At 33.0% G+C, this 18,218-nt stretch overlaps 2 protein-coding genes across 5 annotated transcripts in view; both read right to left on the bottom strand.

Moving 5' to 3' along the window:
- LOC131804712 (pyruvate dehydrogenase (acetyl-transferring) kinase, mitochondrial-like) overlaps positions 1–14,286 on the bottom strand; it is a 54,888-nt gene extending 40,602 nt beyond the window's left edge. For 2 of the 3 annotated variants that reach the window (XM_059127814.1, XM_059127816.1), the window contains exons 1-2: positions 14,129–14,286; positions 13,042–13,555 (exon numbers count right to left, since the gene is read on the bottom strand). In XM_059127814.1, the coding sequence (XP_058983797.1) occupies positions 13,042–13,144 (103 nt within the window). In that variant the 5' untranslated portion in view covers positions 13,145–13,555; positions 14,129–14,286. The remainder of the gene's footprint in view (positions 1–13,041; positions 13,556–14,128) is intronic. The other variant, XM_059127815.1, reaches the window with a different exon arrangement.
- Positions 14,287–15,472: 1,186 nt separating this feature from the next.
- LOC131804713 (transmembrane protein 18-like) lies at positions 15,473–18,209 on the bottom strand. 2 transcript variants are annotated; one of them, XM_059127817.1, is made up of 4 exons: positions 18,010–18,209; positions 17,827–17,944; positions 16,345–16,493; positions 15,473–16,199 (listed from the first exon to the last, which is right to left on the bottom strand). In XM_059127817.1, the coding sequence occupies exons 1-4, from the start codon at positions 18,073–18,075 to the stop codon at positions 16,068–16,070; spliced, it is 465 nt and encodes a 154-aa protein (XP_058983800.1). In that variant the 5' UTR covers positions 18,076–18,209; the 3' UTR covers positions 15,473–16,067. The 2 variants fall into 2 exon arrangements, with proteins under 2 accessions (XP_058983800.1, XP_058983801.1); XM_059127818.1 differs by having other exon boundaries at positions 17,827–17,940; positions 18,010–18,208.
- Between the last annotated feature and the right edge of the window lie 9 nt (positions 18,210–18,218).

Raw genomic sequence — 18,218 nt, 5'->3', positions numbered from 1 at the left:
TAGCATAGCCCGACGTCAAGGAAGTGGACGGAAGAAGCGACTTGATCGTAACCCGCGTCGCAGTTGCCGAAAAATGGCGCGTTCGGCATTCGTCAAATATTGAAGAGCGAGCTCGAGGTAAAGCCATTGAAATTCCAAAAAGTGCAAAAACTTTCACCGCAACAGAAAAAAATATACTCAAAAGATCTTAAGAGTTGATTCGCTTGGCCGAAAGTGGTGAACTGTCAAATTTGGTTTTCTTCGATAAGAAAACATTTGTTGTTCAGCAGTTTTTAAACAAACAAAATGATCGTGTTTACTTGCCAAAGTGGTCAGCTGAAAATGAGCAACATTCGGTAGAATCCATATCAAACCCTAAATGCCACATTTCAAACAATTTCGTGGAAAAATGCTTATATTGGGACTACATTACGACGTAGACATATATTGACAATGTTCTACCACAGGAGGTTCTGCCTCTACGAACTTTAAATATACGACAACGGGGACTTATATAGACAATCTTCTGCTACCGAAGTTAGAACCCATTAACAACTGCAAACACCGAATTTTAAACAATCTCGATGGAAAATGTAGGAGAAATCGTCAAAATACAAAAAATCGGAAAAATGGACTGACATGGCCTTATGATGTAATTGACAAAACAAAATATACATGTGTGCAAAATTTCCTTCAATCTTAATTAATTCTAAAGATAGCGTGATTACAGCAGACAGCCGGATGGACATCACTAACTCGACTTAGAAATTTAAAGCGATGAAGAAGCTATATACCTTGTAGGTTCTAACGTGAGTACTTCGAGGAGTGAGAAACGTAATGGCAGAATTAGGTTATATTTAATCTGCCATTACGTTTGTCAAAGCATGGCGGAGGGTATAAAAATCGGAAACTTGAATCTCTTTGTGATTTCAAATCCCTATGCGATGCCAACATTCAAAATACCTAGAGAAACGCAATGGCTCAGTGAGGGTATAAAAATCGATAACTTATATCTCTGTGTGATTTCCAATCCCTGTGTGATGCCATCATTCAAAATACCTACCCAGAGAAGCCCAGTGATCCCACTACAAAAAAATGATCCCTCCTAAAATCTGTGGAATAAATATCACTGTAGGCATTATTTTCGGTTATTGGAGGATCAGATATCAAACATCCATATCGATGACACATATACTGAAATATTAATAATGAAATGAAAAAATTAAATATTTTCTTTAAAGAAAACCACTAAATATCATGGAATCATGGAATTTTCCTATAATCCAATAATGAATGATTTCTCTGTGTCTTGTCAAAGCATATTTCAAATTTATGGCAATTATCCAATGATTATGTCCATGTGTTTCTGGTGAAAGGAGGAGGAGGCGGTGGCTCATCAGCAATTATCTTCCTGTTTGACATTGCGTGGACATTGATCGTTGTACATTCATTCATTTAGACTTTGGCCATTGACGTTAAGAAACAGAAAACTCGTGAAAACAATATAAGCTCTTTACGTGGCAAAAAAATTTTCCATTTGCAAAAAAAAAAACAGCACGAGAAAAAAATTAAGTAAAGGAGGCACGGCCAATCGTGCAAAGTCCAAGGAATTTTTTTACGGATAGAAAATTTGGGGCATATTCAAAACGTGTATGTGCTCAATTGAAATAAACATTGCCTTATACATACATATATGTTCATATCATCGCCCAATATTTAGACAAAAAAAAATATGTCAAGAATTTAAATTATAAATAAAAAACAAAAATGGTATTAAAATACATAGGAGTCATACAATGACTTGTCATACAAAAAATTAGAACTCAAATTAATAGTAATCTATGTTTTAGCGTTAAACAAAGTCAAATTATTATTTCAATACGTAATACAAAGTGTTATCAATTACTGCCTTATTCTCAATATTTATTAATTAATTAATCCAACTTAACAAATACTGTATATTACTCCCATAAACATTACAATCGGTGATAGAATTTCATTTAAATTAATCTTAACGAGTTATTTCCTAGTAATTCAATATCTCGTCATTATCTCCTTTTTTATTGAATATTAGATAAGCTACTATCCATTATTACAAGCAATGCAAATATTATTATTACATATTATAACAGTAGTAATATACATTGTTATACAACAATAACAAAGCTATCGCCCGTCATTTTGTTTAACAAACATCCATATGTATATATATTTTTTGGAATAGATCATGTAAGCTATTCGGCAGTGAGACTTTGACAATCTAAATAAATAAATTACACCGCTGCCACCATCATGCCATAAGATGCCTATAAACGTCGTTTGGACTATTAAATAGGTGTTAATTTGTAGGGAAATTTCGAACTGAAAAGAAAGCAATTTCATTCAACTGTGTCAATTTAATGTCTTCTAATGGGTTTCGTTGTTGTTATAATCACAGCAATGCCGTTTTTGCTTCAAACATGTTCCATAATGATTTATTTACTTACATCTATATACAAACAGTGTTCAAATGAGATCATTATTGTTAGGAAGAACCTTGTTGATTTGTTCGGAAACAATATATAAACAACGAGATAAGTAATAATAAATTATCAACATTACAGGGATGGATAATTGCAATATTAACAATTAAAAGAGGTAAAAATGAGTAAAATTCTGTTTTAATACTCTTTGTCTTAATGTTATTCGTCTCATACAGGGTGAGATAAAAAAAACTACAACAAAGTCAAACGCTATAATTTTTACATTTCTTTTTTAAATGTTATTGAATGAAAGCAAAGATTTTTAGATTTGTTGTGAATTGGTCACCTTTGGCACGACTTGTGGCCTTCAAACAGCCAGTGAAACCATCACACGCTGCCCGAATGTTGCTCTGCGGTATTTTGGCCCATTCCCGGCGAAGCGCTTGCTTGAGGTGATTGACACTTTGGTATTTTTTAGTGCCAACTTTGCTTTCCAAAATACTTCAGAAAATTACATCTTAAAAATTCTCACCAAAATGCTTTTGTATGCTTGTAAACATTACAATGAGCTGCCACTGGATTAATTTTAACAACTGTCGGACGAGTGGCTTGGATATGACAGCAGTCTAAAGTTGGTTGCAGTTTTTTCATCTCACCCTGTAGAACATGTAAAAAATCTGTAAGTTCGACCGGGCCGAACTTTAAATACCCACCATTTGAAAATGATTTAGCAATTTTCAAAAAAAAAATCAGTTAAAAATTCTGTTAAAATCTTAAAAATACCGATTGTAGTCGTTATACTAGTGGGCCTGCATAGGCAAGTTTTGTCATAAGCCACTACAATATTCAAATGCGAAATTTGAAAGAAATTCGGTGAAAATCATCAAAATACCGAATATCGGGAGGTACCGTTATATAGGGGCTATACGAAGACGTGGACCTGCACAGACAATTTTCTGTCTTAGGCTGTAGTAACCATTTCGAACTTCAAATACCAAATTTGAAACAATTCCGGTGAATAGTGTCACTTAAATCACCAAAATACCGAATATATGGGAGCTATACCAAAACGTGGACCTACATGGTCCACTCTCAATACCAAAAGTCCTGCAGACATAATATACATTTGAGTAAAATTTTATCAACCTACTTCATTTCGTTCGGCGGACGGACATCGCTAAATCGACATAGAATTTCATGGTGATCAAGAATATATATACTTTGTAGGGTCTAAAATATATATTTCGAGGTGTTACAAAGGGAATGACAAACTTAATATACCCTCCATACTATGGTGGAGGGTATAATAAAGTTCAAATTCCATGAAATGCATTTTGCTTCTCCTGAGTTCTCAAGTCCTCAAGACTTATCTCGAATGTTCACCAAACTGAACATACTATACACCTACAAATTTGTTCAAGTTCTTTTCTTCGTTTCGTGTGCTCTTCTCATTTGTTTTGCTTTGACAGTTTTTCCTCTTTTTTGCGATAATGTGCGTCAAAATGAACAGAAAAAAATCTGAATCTGATAGAATTGATGATGCGGTGACGATGTTGGTCAGTCGATGGTGAAAACAACGTTTGTGTTGATTTTTTCATAGCTTTCATTTTTAATTGCAACACCACTCCCCCGAAACAATTCGTTCGGTTGCCAGCCCAACAACAAAGCAGGGTTGGGCATATTGCACTAAATTTTTGGTGCACTAAGAATTAAATAATTAGTGGTAGTGCAATTTTTAATTCCACTACCACTAAAGGGTTAGTGGTAGTGAAAAATAAATTGCACTACCACTAACCCTTTAGTGATATTTAAAAAAAAATTGCACTACCACTAAATTTTAGTGGTAGTGAAATTTTAATAGCACTACCACTAAATTTAGTGATTTTTCAAAAAAAATTTGCACTGCCACTAAATTTTAGCGAAGCCAAAAAAACACTATGTATATAAGTATTATACCAGCTATAATGAAGTTTATTGAAGTGAGTAGGGAACAACAATCCAAAATATATATTATACATATTCATAAAATTTGATTACTTTTCTAAATAGCACTAATTTAGTGCTATTGTTTATGAATTACCACTAATTTATTGCAAGTTTTTTTAGATACCACTAAATTTAGTGGTAGTGCTATTGAAATTTCACTACCACTAAAATTTAGTGGTAGTGCAATTCTTTTTTAAATATCACTAAAGGGTTAGTGGTAGTGCAATTTATTTTTCACTACCACTAACCCTTTAGTGGTAGTGGAATTAAAAATTGCACTACCACTAAATGAACAGTGATTGTGAAATTATTAGTGCACTAAACATACAGTGCATTATGCCCATCTCTGCAACAAAGTAACACACACAAAGTAAATGGATCAGATGGTCAGCCAGCCAGCCATATAGTCACCCAATTGAATTTGCCCGGCCTTTTTTCGTTCTCTCTTCTTATTTTAATGTATTTGTCATTGATAATTTCGCGTGTTTACTTTCCGTTTCGTCTCTTCTTGCCGCATTTTTTCCTTCGTGTGCTTTGTGGGCAGCATTTGACGTGTTCTGGGAAAATTTTCTTGTGATTTCTTGTTTTATTCATTTTACTTGCAAATAAAAAGGAAAATTGTGATTTTGATTAGATGAATGGCAGCAGTAGTGGACAATGTAAATATTATGATCTATGTACACTCAGATGAATATACATACATGAGTACATGGACAAAATTTATTTATGTTTATTTAGGTACTGTATTCATAGTAGAATCCAAATGTATAGATTCATCTGAAACTGAAAATATCCTTCGAAAAATATATTGAAATAGTAATTTTCAAAAACAATTTGAGTTCTTTCATACGGCCAGTGTTCAGTGCAGCAATGTTTGACTGTACCTAATAGATGCATAGCCCATCGTTGCTGTAAATATATTTATCTATTTGTCGAATTGGATCTTACAACCATTGAATTGAAGAGGAAATGAGATGTGTCAAATAAAGTAAAATGCACATAATAATAATAATAATATAAGCTTTTTTGTTTCGCCTTCAAATCACTTGTGTCCTGAAGGTCCCATGTTTTAAACTGGAGGAAAAATTACCACTATGTTTATTTCAACAAGCACAGTTGTTTCAACAGTTTATTTCAACAAGTCACTAAACTCACACTGTGCATTATCTCGCAGTGCGGATTTCAAAATAAAAATGTTGTTGTTAATTATTTGCTCAGAAAATAGATATAACAAGTTAAAAAGCAGTAAGTTCAGCCGGGCCGAACTTTGAATACCCTCCACCATTTGGAAGGAAGTTGGAAATGAAATCCTTAAAAAAATTCTTTTAAAATATTAAAAATACCGAATATAGCCGTTATTTTGGTGCATATACGACGTAGACCTACATAGGCATTGTTTGTCATAAGTCATTATCATATTCAACTTCGAAACTTGAAGCTAAAATCATCAAAATATCGTATATAGGGAGCTGTGCGAAGACCTGGACCAGCATAGACAATTTTCTGTCATAGGCTGCAGCATCCATTACGAATTTCAAATACGACATCTCAAACAATTTCGGTGGGTATTGTACCTAAACTCTTCAAAATACCGAATATAGGGAGGTACTGCCATATGGGTGCTATACGAAGACATGGACCTGCATAGACAATTTTAAGTCACAGACTGTATTTCCCATTATGAACTCTAAATACGTAATTTGAAACAATTCCGGTGAATAATGACGCTAAAATCATCAAAATACCGAATATAGGAAGGTACCGTTATATGGGGGCTATACGAAGACGTGGACCTACATGGCCCATTTACGAACTTAACCTGCCTACTGGAAAAATAAACATGTGTGCAAAATTTTAGCCTTCTATCTCAATTTGTTCGAAAGATAGCGTGATTACAACAGACAGACAGACGGATAGACAAACAGACAGACGGACATCGCTAAATCGACTTAGAATTTTACGCTGATCAAGAATATATATAAAAAAATTAGAGAGGAGCATTTTTCACAATTTTCCCAATCCCCACAATAGACACTAAGTTGATTTAAAATTTGATAAGAATATTGTTACCAGTATTGAATATTGACGAGCATGTCAGAAACCGACCGGACCGACTATCAAGGATCCAAGAAAGTAAATATAGATTTCGATCGGCAATCGATCATTTGTCCTCACGCATAATTTTATTTGGCTTACGGAAAGAAAGCAATAAAAACCGCAGCGATCCGGTTTAGTGGCAGCATTTTTAGAATGTGATAAGAAACAAATTGACACTGTGGGTAGGTATGTACTCGTATGTACACAATTTTCACTATACTGACTGTCATAATTGACTTTATCTCACCATCAATTAATTTTTGAGAGTTTTATTTGTAAAATCGGATTTCAAAACAAAAACTTGAACAAATATGAACAAATATTTAGTTAACACGACTTTCTTAATACTGTCAGTATTTCCGAGGAAACCAAAAAGATGTCATTGAACACTTATTCCATTTTAGCTGTGTATTGTTTTAATTTCATTATCAATCAGTCCGAATATATAAATAATTATTACTATAATTGTAGAAATATACATTTATTTGTTAATAATATGGAAAATGTATGCAATGTAGGTCATTAATATTTTATAATGGATTAGGTATATATTAGACATTCATAAATAAGTACTCATACACATGCCCCGATTGAAATCTATTGAATCTGAGCTACTAAACGCCAAGTTCAGGATTTTTTTAATCGCCATCCGATGATAGCCTTCTTTCCTTATGTCTATATGGAAAAGTTGTCGTGATACGATACCAATTCGGAATCAAATTATGCAAATGATTACCCAGCTAAAACAGAGCTTGTTCTTTTTAAAAGGGAAAATCTCAACACAATTTTTGCTACTTACGCTTGATGATCTCACTTTAGTGCTATCGTAAGTGGACAAGTACCTTGATGCAAAGTTTTCCAGCAAGAGGTGTTATTTTGATACATACAACATAATTTTTTTAATATTTACTGCAAAAATGATGAAAATCTTGCAGTCGTAGTTCGCAAAACAAAAGCATTTTTGTTTCGTTGGAAGCACCGTCAATGCAATGCATTATTTGGTGGATAAATTGGAGCCTTTGAGACAAGTTACAGATGTAAAGAGTGAAACTTGTGCATATCGCTCAAGCACAAATAAGAATTTTACTACTGAAGTCCAAAAAAAATTTGAAGAAATCCCAGATTTTTCCTTCCCTCGTCGTTTACTAGAATCGGCCATTCCACATGTCATTACACAGCATTTTGAATAAGACTTGAATTTTAGGGCTTTTAAAGTTCAGTTAACACAAGATCACATCACGCCCGATCATCAACAACATTCTGTCTTTGCTGATAGGAGTTCTTGAAATTCATTTTAAATTAATTTAACAATTATCGGAAATTCCATCGAAAAATCATCTTGACGGATGAGACTCACCCCTGTGGCTGCGTCAACAGACAGACTTATCGCAACTGAGGCTTGAAACCTCCCAAAAGCTGTTGTTGAGAAGCATCTCCTTCCTCAATGTGTGGACGTTTGATAAGGTTTAGGTCCGATCTTACTTTTTCGAAAATTAAGTTGGATCAACAGTCACGGCGGATAATTTATGCATTTTTATGTTCTGAATTGGATGGTATTGATCTTACTTTTAATAAGACCGTCCTACAAACATCGAGACCACCGCTCTTTTACTCAAAAAGTTTTCGGACCGGATAATCTGTCAAAGTGGCAATTGAAATTGTGGCAGACGATTATTGTGTTTTGTCCCTTGGAACTTCTCCTTTGAGGGCTTTTGAAAGAACAACTCTACGCCAACAGTCCCTTGGAACTTCTCCTTTGAGGGCTTTTGAAAGAAAAGGTCTACGCCAACAGCCCAGCGTCGATTCAAAACCTCATAGATGGTAATCGTGAGACTATTGAGAGAGTATGGCATCCCATAAACGATTGAATTATGCAAAATTTCATGAAAATTATGTTTTCGGTGAGCGTGCCATTTGGCTGACATGATATAACATCCGATCTTTTATTAAAAATTACATTTTTCTTTGAATATCTAAATACCTATATCGGAAACCCCATATATACAGATGGTCAGGTGGCTCTCTAAATACTTAACAGGCCCGTGGTTCGCGAGATAGCTGATAGACTGGATCCTGCTGCAACAGACATCCGTTCCGTACATCAGTTTCAACCTCATATCTGCAACAGTCTACTCTGTCTTCCTCCTATTCGACCATCATCGTCCTGATGTAACGCCTACTATTATTTTGAGATTTGACTTGTAATAGGATAGGAATGATGTCCTCGTAATGGAGTGGAAAGCCTACACGACTTCTTAAAAGTTACACCACGCTTCCATTAGCCATACATTTCTGAATTTCTTCAAATGAACAGGATCCACATTCTTATAAACTGAAAAAATTGTGGTTTTATCTTAAAATTTTCTGTATAAATTTGTATGCAGTCCACCGGTGCGATCGTGCCTGCAAAGTATTTGAGTTTGTATGTGCTCAATGTTCACGTCATATTATTTTTTCATTTGTTCTCTCGGCAGAAGATATCACCGTCTTAAAGTAGTGTCTAAACCTTTCTTATATTATCTAAAGACCAGGTTTTTCAGCTTGTAATGTTTGTTTTTTTTTTTGCAGTACTTAAACAATTAAGGTGATATAGTATATCACATGATCGACCAGTTCCGTTTATGATTTCTTAAAAAACAGTGTGATGTGAAATATTTATTTAATAAATATAAATATACGTTTCATCACTACAATGCAATTCCGAAAGCGTTCAATAACCGAAAATGAATTGAAAAATGCTGAACACAATGTTCAATTATTTACACATGCACAGCTGCTTTCTAAAACACACAAAAAGACCATATGATGTCAACAAATAAATCTCAATATAAAAACATTGATGGTGGTGGCGAGGTCAACGACTGAGTTACTGATTGGCTGGTTGGCTCATAACATGTACTTCCTTAGTATATATATTTTTTAAATTGATCGACAAAACTAAAGTTCTTAGGAAAATAAAGGTTGGTTGAAATAACATGAAATTTGTTTGTGATACTCTATATTTTTTGGACTTGGGATGGAAAATGGGAGTTCAACCGAATGTACAATATGAAATAAATTTTTCCATAGAAACAAAAATAATAGATGAAAAATTTAAGCCCAAAAATTGTCATAACGATTTCCTACATAAGTTACTACCATCTCCTTAAAACGTATAAAAATCGTTCATCTTTAAAGCTTATTGTTTAATAGCGGAAATGTAAAAATAAATACACAAATTTATACATTTGTATATAAAGATGTATATCGTATATGTATGTATGTATGTATGTATAATCTAATAATTGCAAATATATCTAAACAACATTCTATATACAAACATATGAATGTACCGATGTGTGTTGCAATATGTTTGTTTTTTCTGACAAATCTAGTAGAGGATATAACAACAACAAAAGAAGAAAAACTTGTTTCCCTAATAAATTCCATTTCCATTTACGTCTAAACGAGAGCCGCAAAAAAATAAAATCTCATCAACTAGGCCTATTGTTTTCCAAAGACTATACATTGTCTTCCCTCCCGTTGTCAAACAATCAGGTTTCCCATTTGCCTCCAACAAAATCCTCCAAAGCAAACGAAACAAGCTTTTCTTTGTGACAAAAAAAGCTGTCTCAGAGAGTTAGTAGTAGTACACAGAGAAATATATATTGTAATATTGAATAGAAAGAAAGAGCGCACCAACGTCATTACATTTACAGGGTGAATGTATGCCGGGCCGCATGGAAAAGTAATATGGTGTCAAGGACGTTTCAATGATAAAGTAACACATGTTTTCACAACAAGCGGTTGGGTTATAGCACAGCTGCCATAAGGAAATTTCCATCCTTTAGGCTGGCAAACGAAATGAGGAATAAACAATAAAACGCAAACACCCAAACTCTTGACACGTGTATTTGTGGTTCATGTAGCCAGAGCCAGTGTCGTTGGCCGGATAGAAAAACAATAAATGCATTGAGTTTGTTCGTTCGTTTTGTTAAAGGATAACATTGAGCAATGAGATCCCAAATGGTATTAGTCATATAAAAAAGGTCGTCATTTGGATGTTGACGATAAAAGGAGATTTTTCAATCAATAAGAAATGAATAAATGAAAACACCAACTTTTTTGGAGGTCTTATTCAATTGTATTGGTTCTATGTATTTGCCAGGCAATAGAGTTGTCATACGTACGCATAATGAAACATGCGGCAAATTTTTGATTTTTAATCAAGAAGTTTTAGTATGTTCCTCTGGATTAATTTTACAGTAAAAATCGCAAAATTTATAAAAGTATTTCCTGAAGAATAGTAGTTGTAAATATAATATCTAGGACTATTATTTTGCTTTTGACGATGAGGAAAAAACTAGTACTCTTCATTTCTTCAACAACATTTTTCTGAGTAACTAGGACTAATAGCAAAAAATTAAATCTGTTGAAACAACGATCCACTGGAAATATGGTAAGTTTGAGAAAAAAGTGGGCATCATGAACTTCTCGTTGCTATATATTAGATCATTACTCAAATCAATATCAGAATTTTTATTCAGTCTATTCGGTTACATTACTCTTCTCCCTCTTATCCGCACAATTGCAAATAGTGGACATAATGTCTAGGACTATAGTCATGTTTTTAATAAAAAATACCACCATTCTTTAACATTTTCTGAGAAACAATGTTTTTTTTCAGAAATATTTTTAAAAGAACTAGTAGCTAATCTGTTGAAACAGATCTCCAAGGGAAAAATACTTGCATTGAGAAAAAAGTGGACATCATGTTTTTAAACTTTAGGTCAATACTCAATTCAATATCTATATCTATCTCAGTCATTTCAGTTACGTTTCCATTCTCCCTCTTTTCCGTGCAAGAAAAAATAAGAATTTTATCGTAGTAACCACTTATATTTTACAACTTAAGTTTTGGTTTAAGGATGCACAGCTAAACAAGAGTCGACAGCTGTTTTGCTTGGAGAACTTTGGTCCATTGTTTTTCATTCTGGAAAAAAAGAATTAAAGATAGGATAGAAGGAAGAAAAGGAAGATTTGTAGAGATGATTAGAGAAGTGGTTAACATATTTAGGAGTTGCTTTCAGCAAACCCGTGGATGATAATGGGATCTATATCTAAGAAAAATGTTAGATATTCTACATCCCGTCTACTGAATAGCATTCGACTCTTGTGCGATGACCTGAAACAACAGCATAGTAGGTGCTCAAGTGTCTCTACCTCTTTGTGAGGATGAACATAGTCTTCAGAATCATAGGCAATGTTATCCCATTTTAAGGACAGTTATCTGATACTACAATGGCCAGTCAATGTAATGCCTTAAGTGGAAGTACATAAAGAGCTCCTTTGACTGACATAAGTCATCGTCTGGTTCCTTTTAGAGGAACAAAGGAGTTTTAGGTTGACTTAGTTCGATTTTGGCCATAGGCTCCTCTGTTCTTTTCCGAAGAAGCCAGCCGATAACTTAAGCCAGTCAAAAAAAGCGTTTTATGTACTTTCACCTTTATATCTGACCTACTTATTGATAGATTGGAACAGGTTTTTTTTCTTTACCCAAGGACGACCTGATATGGATATACCTTAAAATTTTATGCAAGAAGGGGAATAGCTTCCTAAGCATGTATATAGTAAAAAGCATAAATTTTAAACTTTTAAGTCTTTGTTTTTAATTTCTCTCTGGAAATGACTATGTAGGTTATCTGTTATATAATCTACTCATTTCCTTTGATACAATAGAACATTTGTTTATTTTCCTTCGGAACATTCATTTAATCCTTATTTATCTTAATAGCAGCTACTATTATTTGCTGTAGGCTTATATTATTTAGCAAGTACATACACATACATAAATATGCACACATTTATGAGACCTGTGCCATAAACATATTTGGCTGTTATTCGGGTAGAAATACATCCTATCTTGGTTTTTTGTTTCGTTAATTGTTTAGATAAAGATTTGTTCCAGAATTTTTTTATGGAATGTTTTCTGCTTTTCTTTTTAAATTAAATTTCTTTGTTGACACCGTGGTAGAAGAATAAATGTAGATACATCCGCTTTTGTGATCGTTGATACGTATGTCAAAAACATTTTACAAAATAAAATAGTAAACGTTCTCCTATACAAGATTGTTCATTAGTTTTATGAAATTGCGATTTTCAAAAATTTGCAAAATTTTTTATCCAAAAATGTCTGACAGTTCTGTGTACCACTAGCTATTGTTGTACTATGGTAGGAACTTTTAAATCTTTCAAGAGTGTAGACATTGGCCATTTATGAAGCTTAATATAGTTAATTTATTCGTTTTGCATTTGAAACATATGTTGGTTCCAGAAATTTTGATATATTCTTATTGCGAAGAAATGGTGGCTGCGCAAGCTAAAGCGACTTAGATCTACTGTCTACTTAGCAGGGTAGAACGAGAGAAGTTAATGCAAATCCCATTCCCCAAAAGTTTCCAGACTCTCTTAAAACCTATGCATATTATTTAAACTCATTAATATTTACATACAAATCTCATACAATGAATCTACTTACCAAAGTCAATGAATTGCTTAATAGAGAGCGGTGATGGATTGAATTGTGAATAGAAGTCGAGCATTTTTGGTATGCTCGACAAGCGAACTGGAAATAACCGCATTTTGTCGTTTTATCTGTTGTTGTGATCGTCGTCGTTTGTTTTGTTTAATATTTTTTTGTTTTTAGTTTTGTTTTGATGTAGACTAGCAGCAGTAGTAGAATTAATTAATAACAACAAAACTGTACAATGTTGCTTCTCGGCAAACAAACAGAGTGGAATAGAGGTCTTGAATGGAGGAGAGACGCTGACAGGTTTGTTGTAATACAAATGTTTGCCAAAGTTGGAACAATTAATGTGTTGGAGGTGGGAGGCAGGCCTGCAACGCTGATGTCGAAAACTTTGGATCTTGTCTGTGCGAAAAAAAACAACACCAACACAAAATATCGTATGTCACGTATTCCACAAGACAGACGGCGGTGTTGTCGAGCCGTACCAGTTTTGCCGGGCAGGGGGTAAGGTGTCCGATAGATTCTATATAGTGAGAGAGAGAATTTTTGAATGACCTCTGTTTCGCCTTTTTATTGTTAATATGTATGCTTTATCTCGGCATAAAAATTTATGGCTTTTAATTCAATTTTTCAAATTAGCCAACAAATAATCAACACAATATCTTTCCAGATCTCAACAGAAAGAAAATTGTGGGGCCAACAAAAAAAAAAGGATTCCAAATGCCGTATGAGAGTGTAGAGAACAAAGTTGCGGGCAAAAAAACAGCTGTTAAATATATAAGAAATTCATGTTCCTCGTTTCCTTTTTTGCTGTGCTAGGGGAGCGGTTCACCACCAACGAAACACACCAACGTGGAATACACATAAAAAGGTAATATTTTTATGAAATTTGTTTGCCCAATGTACTTGTCGCAACAGTTTCCATATTTTTGTTCTTTTTGCAATTTCTTAACACAACACGCTTTTTATTACTGTTTTTCTCGATTCATTTTTGCACTTTTTATTTGCCAAAGTGTCTCTCTTTGAGTCGTATATTTGTTGTTTTTTTATATTTATAAACATTTGTAAATGACTAAATTCTTATTGGAATTATTACTTTATTATTTTGTGTATATTTTCGTGTTGTTCTTCCAACTTCAACGTTCCTCGTTTAAATGTTTAAATAGCTTTGTTAACTTTGTTCCATGACTGACCGTCTGATTTTGCTTGGGTTTAATAATGGTGATTATGATGTTTGCTGAGCATTCTAATCCAATCGATAACAACCATCTCATTTCGATAAATGCTGTTGAAAAAATGCGCGCGCTCTCTCGCTCTAGATTTCTCTCGAGAGTTATCGAAACTGTTGAACACAATGGTAACGGCTATCGTTTGCAGGAATGTATGTAGACGTTTCGAAAGTGAAATATTCCCCTGGTGTTTTTAGAGTTGAATGAAATGCAATTATTTTGTTTTCATTGGGGTTGACATATAAAACGGCCCATAAAGTAAGACTTCGCTCGTCTTTGAAATTATTTTTTGGCATTAGGCGGCAATTTGTTAGTGCTTACTTGCCCATGATAAAATAAGGGGGTGTTTAAAAATTGTACTGATTGTACTGTAAATTTAAGTTAACTTAAAATTTGAAAAATATTTTTGTAATGGTGCTTTTGGTTCGCATTCCATTGTACATGATAAAAACAATTTTAAACTTTAAATTTTGAATAAAACAAATATTTCTTTCTCCTATCTTGAAATCAGAAACCCCAACATTTCCTTCATGTTTTGTGAATTCTCCCCTATTGTAAAAATTTTATATAATAATATAAAATTTTTATAAATAATAAGTATATTAGACAAAATAATATTGCACTACCGACTTACATTTTACCTATTTCCTTTGAAGTTAAGCTAACTTTCCGATTGAGTCATGATTAGTACCATGCGACTTCAACTTTAAACCCCTCTAATTCTCTAATCACCTTTAATAGACACAAGTGGAGTGGAAATGGAAAAAAATTGTTCGTACTGGAAATGTTCTGTCAAATACTTTTTACTTTTTAAACAATGACAAAAAATACAGTGATAACAAATTTTAAAATTCTATCATAGAGTAATGCGGAGATTTGTCAAGAAATGTATGTTTTCTGCCCTGAGATTGGTAAAATGGGAATAATTATTATATAATAATACTGACATCATCACTTATATCACAAAAGCAGTGATAGCAAAATATATAATAAATTACCATTGAGTAGCGATGCTAACTCAAACTAAATTGGGTATGTACTAACAGCTTGATATCCTTGGCAAAGTAAAAATTAAAAAAAATGTTTGTTAATAGAATTCCAGAGGAATGATTAGACATAATAAAATATATAATAGACGAAGTACCAACTTGTATATCTCAAGAGTATTCTCTTTCTTTCCCTTTTTAATTCTAGAAATTAAAATAAATAAATTATTTGATTTTCAACAGTTGTTATTATATATTCTTTGTATTACATACTACAAATCTATACATATAAAGCTTTTACATGGCTATGGCATACATTGATATTTCTATATATAATTTCATTTAAATGAAATTTGAAAATTATAAAAAATGTTATTTATATTAAAAATGACATATAACTAGATATTACTTTTTATGAAAACACGCAAAATATAAAAAAAAAACATCACTATGTTTTAAGTCTTTTACGAAAAAAATCTAATTAAGGGGAACACTTATGTTTGGTATTGTTGTAAAAAATAGTCTATAGCAATGACACTTTAGCATATACACGACCTACGGATTTCAAAAATAAAAAAAGTCTATATATAATCGGCTTGAAACAGAAAATGTTTTAATTGCTATGCTATTTGCGAAGGAAACCTTATATACATATAGTTTACGAGATAAATTGACAATTGAACTTAGTTATTTTATAAGTAATTCAGTAAGTCATTTGTATAGTCGTTGCTCTTTTTAGTATGCATATGTGTGTTTTGTTTTTTGTTTTAAAAATAATAATATTATTAAGTAAATAGTTATTGTTTGTGTCCTTGGTATATTACTGCTGTTTCATATGATCTTGATCGTCTTGTGATTGTTGTTGTTGTAGACGTTCTTTTCGTGCTTTGTCCTTTAATTGGGCAATTTTCAATTTTGCCATCATTTGTGTTGAATTGTACAACCAAGCGCCCTATAAAGAATGCAAAAAAATTGAATTCTTCAATACTTTTATGAAAAAAAAAAAATGACTATAATAAACTGTTTTTTGTATCTATATTATAGTCCTTATCCACATTCATGGTAATGTACTTTGTACTATTATTGTTCATACTTACAATCAAAAGCATACAATTCAACAGTATTGGTATTGAGAATACAGTAGATATAAATAGGCCATTGCTATCAAAATATTGCTGTTTGGAAAATGAATGCCAATTCATGGCTGCATATTCATTTATGGATTCGGAAAAGTATACGGCAGACACTAAAAAGGGGGGAAAGAGAATATAGATAATGAACTTATTTACAAATATTTGGAATTTTTAAGAACATTATATTTTTTTATTTTTATTTTACAAGAGCAACAAACAGGGATAAATTAAAACTTAGAAGAATATATATATTTGCTACACCCAACATGGATTGCTTAAATTGAGTGTAGCTCCAGATGGCAGAAAATTCTGAAAAAGTAGACCTTGTTTTCCTAAACACAGCGATACAGAAATACACCTTTTTACGAAATAAAAACCGATAATCGAAATAAAAACTTCAAAATGTCGCTACAGGTAGATTATTGTATCCTGATTACAACAACAAAGATGGGACAAGATATAGGGCTCAAAATTTTAAAAGGTACATTCCTTATATTTTTTCAGTTATTTAAAAAATATTAAATAAACTTTGGTTCGCGAAGCCGGTGTTTAACATACCTCAGAGTAGAAAACCTCAAGCCGGATAAAATCCCAAGGACGGCCGAAGACCCACTACTCTAAAAAACTTTCGTTCGCGAAGCCGTTGTTGGACATACCCCAGATGAGGAAATCTCAAGTCCAGGCCGAAGGCCGGCCACATAAAATGAACTTGGTGTTGGGCATACACCAGCGGAAAAAATCCCAAACACCGACCGAAGGCCGTCGATTTAAAAAAAAGTTTAAATCTTAAAATAACTTTTTTGGGAATTTTTTTCAAAAAACATTGAGAGTTTTTACTAATATTTTGAACCCTATATTTCGAGAAGTATGGATACCAAAAAATTATTTCGCTGTGTTTAGGATGACAAGACCTACCTTCGGCAAAAATTTTAAGAATTTTCCGCCATCTGGAGCTAAACTCAATTTGTTCCCCTTTCTCATACTTTTAAGGAGAATTTATTCAAGGACTTATACATTTTCATAGAACTATTATATTGGATTTCCTGTTACTTTTTTTGGCTACAATCGTAATACCAATAAAACAGAAATGCTGCAAAATAGGAAGCACAACGTAGCTCAATACAAGTTGAATAAAACTTAATGCTCATATTAATGAGCTAGATTGATTTAAGAATGTCTCCGAATGGTCGGCACATAAAAGTTCTAAAATGCACAACACAACGCGAAATATCGCAAGAAATATTGGTATCACTTCAATTCAAGGTAACACACATCAAAACATTTCAAAAGGTCCCTAACCTTTATGGGCGAACGGGTGTTTGCATTCATTTATCGTATTGGGTATACAACCAGCTATATGCACACATGTAGTATGCAAATTTCATTTCATCATCTCTCGACTCGAAGATCCATATATTGCAAAAAAACTAAGTTAATTCTACTTACGCAATATTAAAAATAAAAATATTTGGAAATTTGTATTATTCCTGGTCAGTAGAGTAGTTGTTGTTGTCAGTACATGCAAGACTATTAGACCAATTAACCATGGATCCATCCAGTCTATCTGAAAAGATAAACAAACAATTCGTTGCAGTCAGTATTTATTTTTCCACCAACTCCCCTACTTACACTTCTTAAGAATGTCCAATAGTCGGTAATTTCATTGACTTCAATAAAATTTGGATCGATTGCCATATTTTAAATGTAAAATATTAACTATTTATTTCAAGATTATTTTGTAGGATTTTAAGATAGAGTTGTGTTGTTCCGGTCAAACAACGAAGCAACCAAATTCTTACGACGGCGGCGGCTAATCATATGTGGAGCTGGCAAAATAT

The sequence above is a fragment of the Musca domestica genome, unplaced genomic scaffold, assembly GCF_030504385.1.
Source record: "Musca domestica strain aabys unplaced genomic scaffold, Musca_domestica.polishedcontigs.V.1.1 48, whole genome shotgun sequence".
Taxonomy (NCBI): domain Eukaryota; kingdom Metazoa; phylum Arthropoda; class Insecta; order Diptera; family Muscidae; genus Musca; species Musca domestica.
Note: the sequence above shows the minus strand (reverse complement) of the source record. Positions and strands in the feature narration are given on the sequence as shown.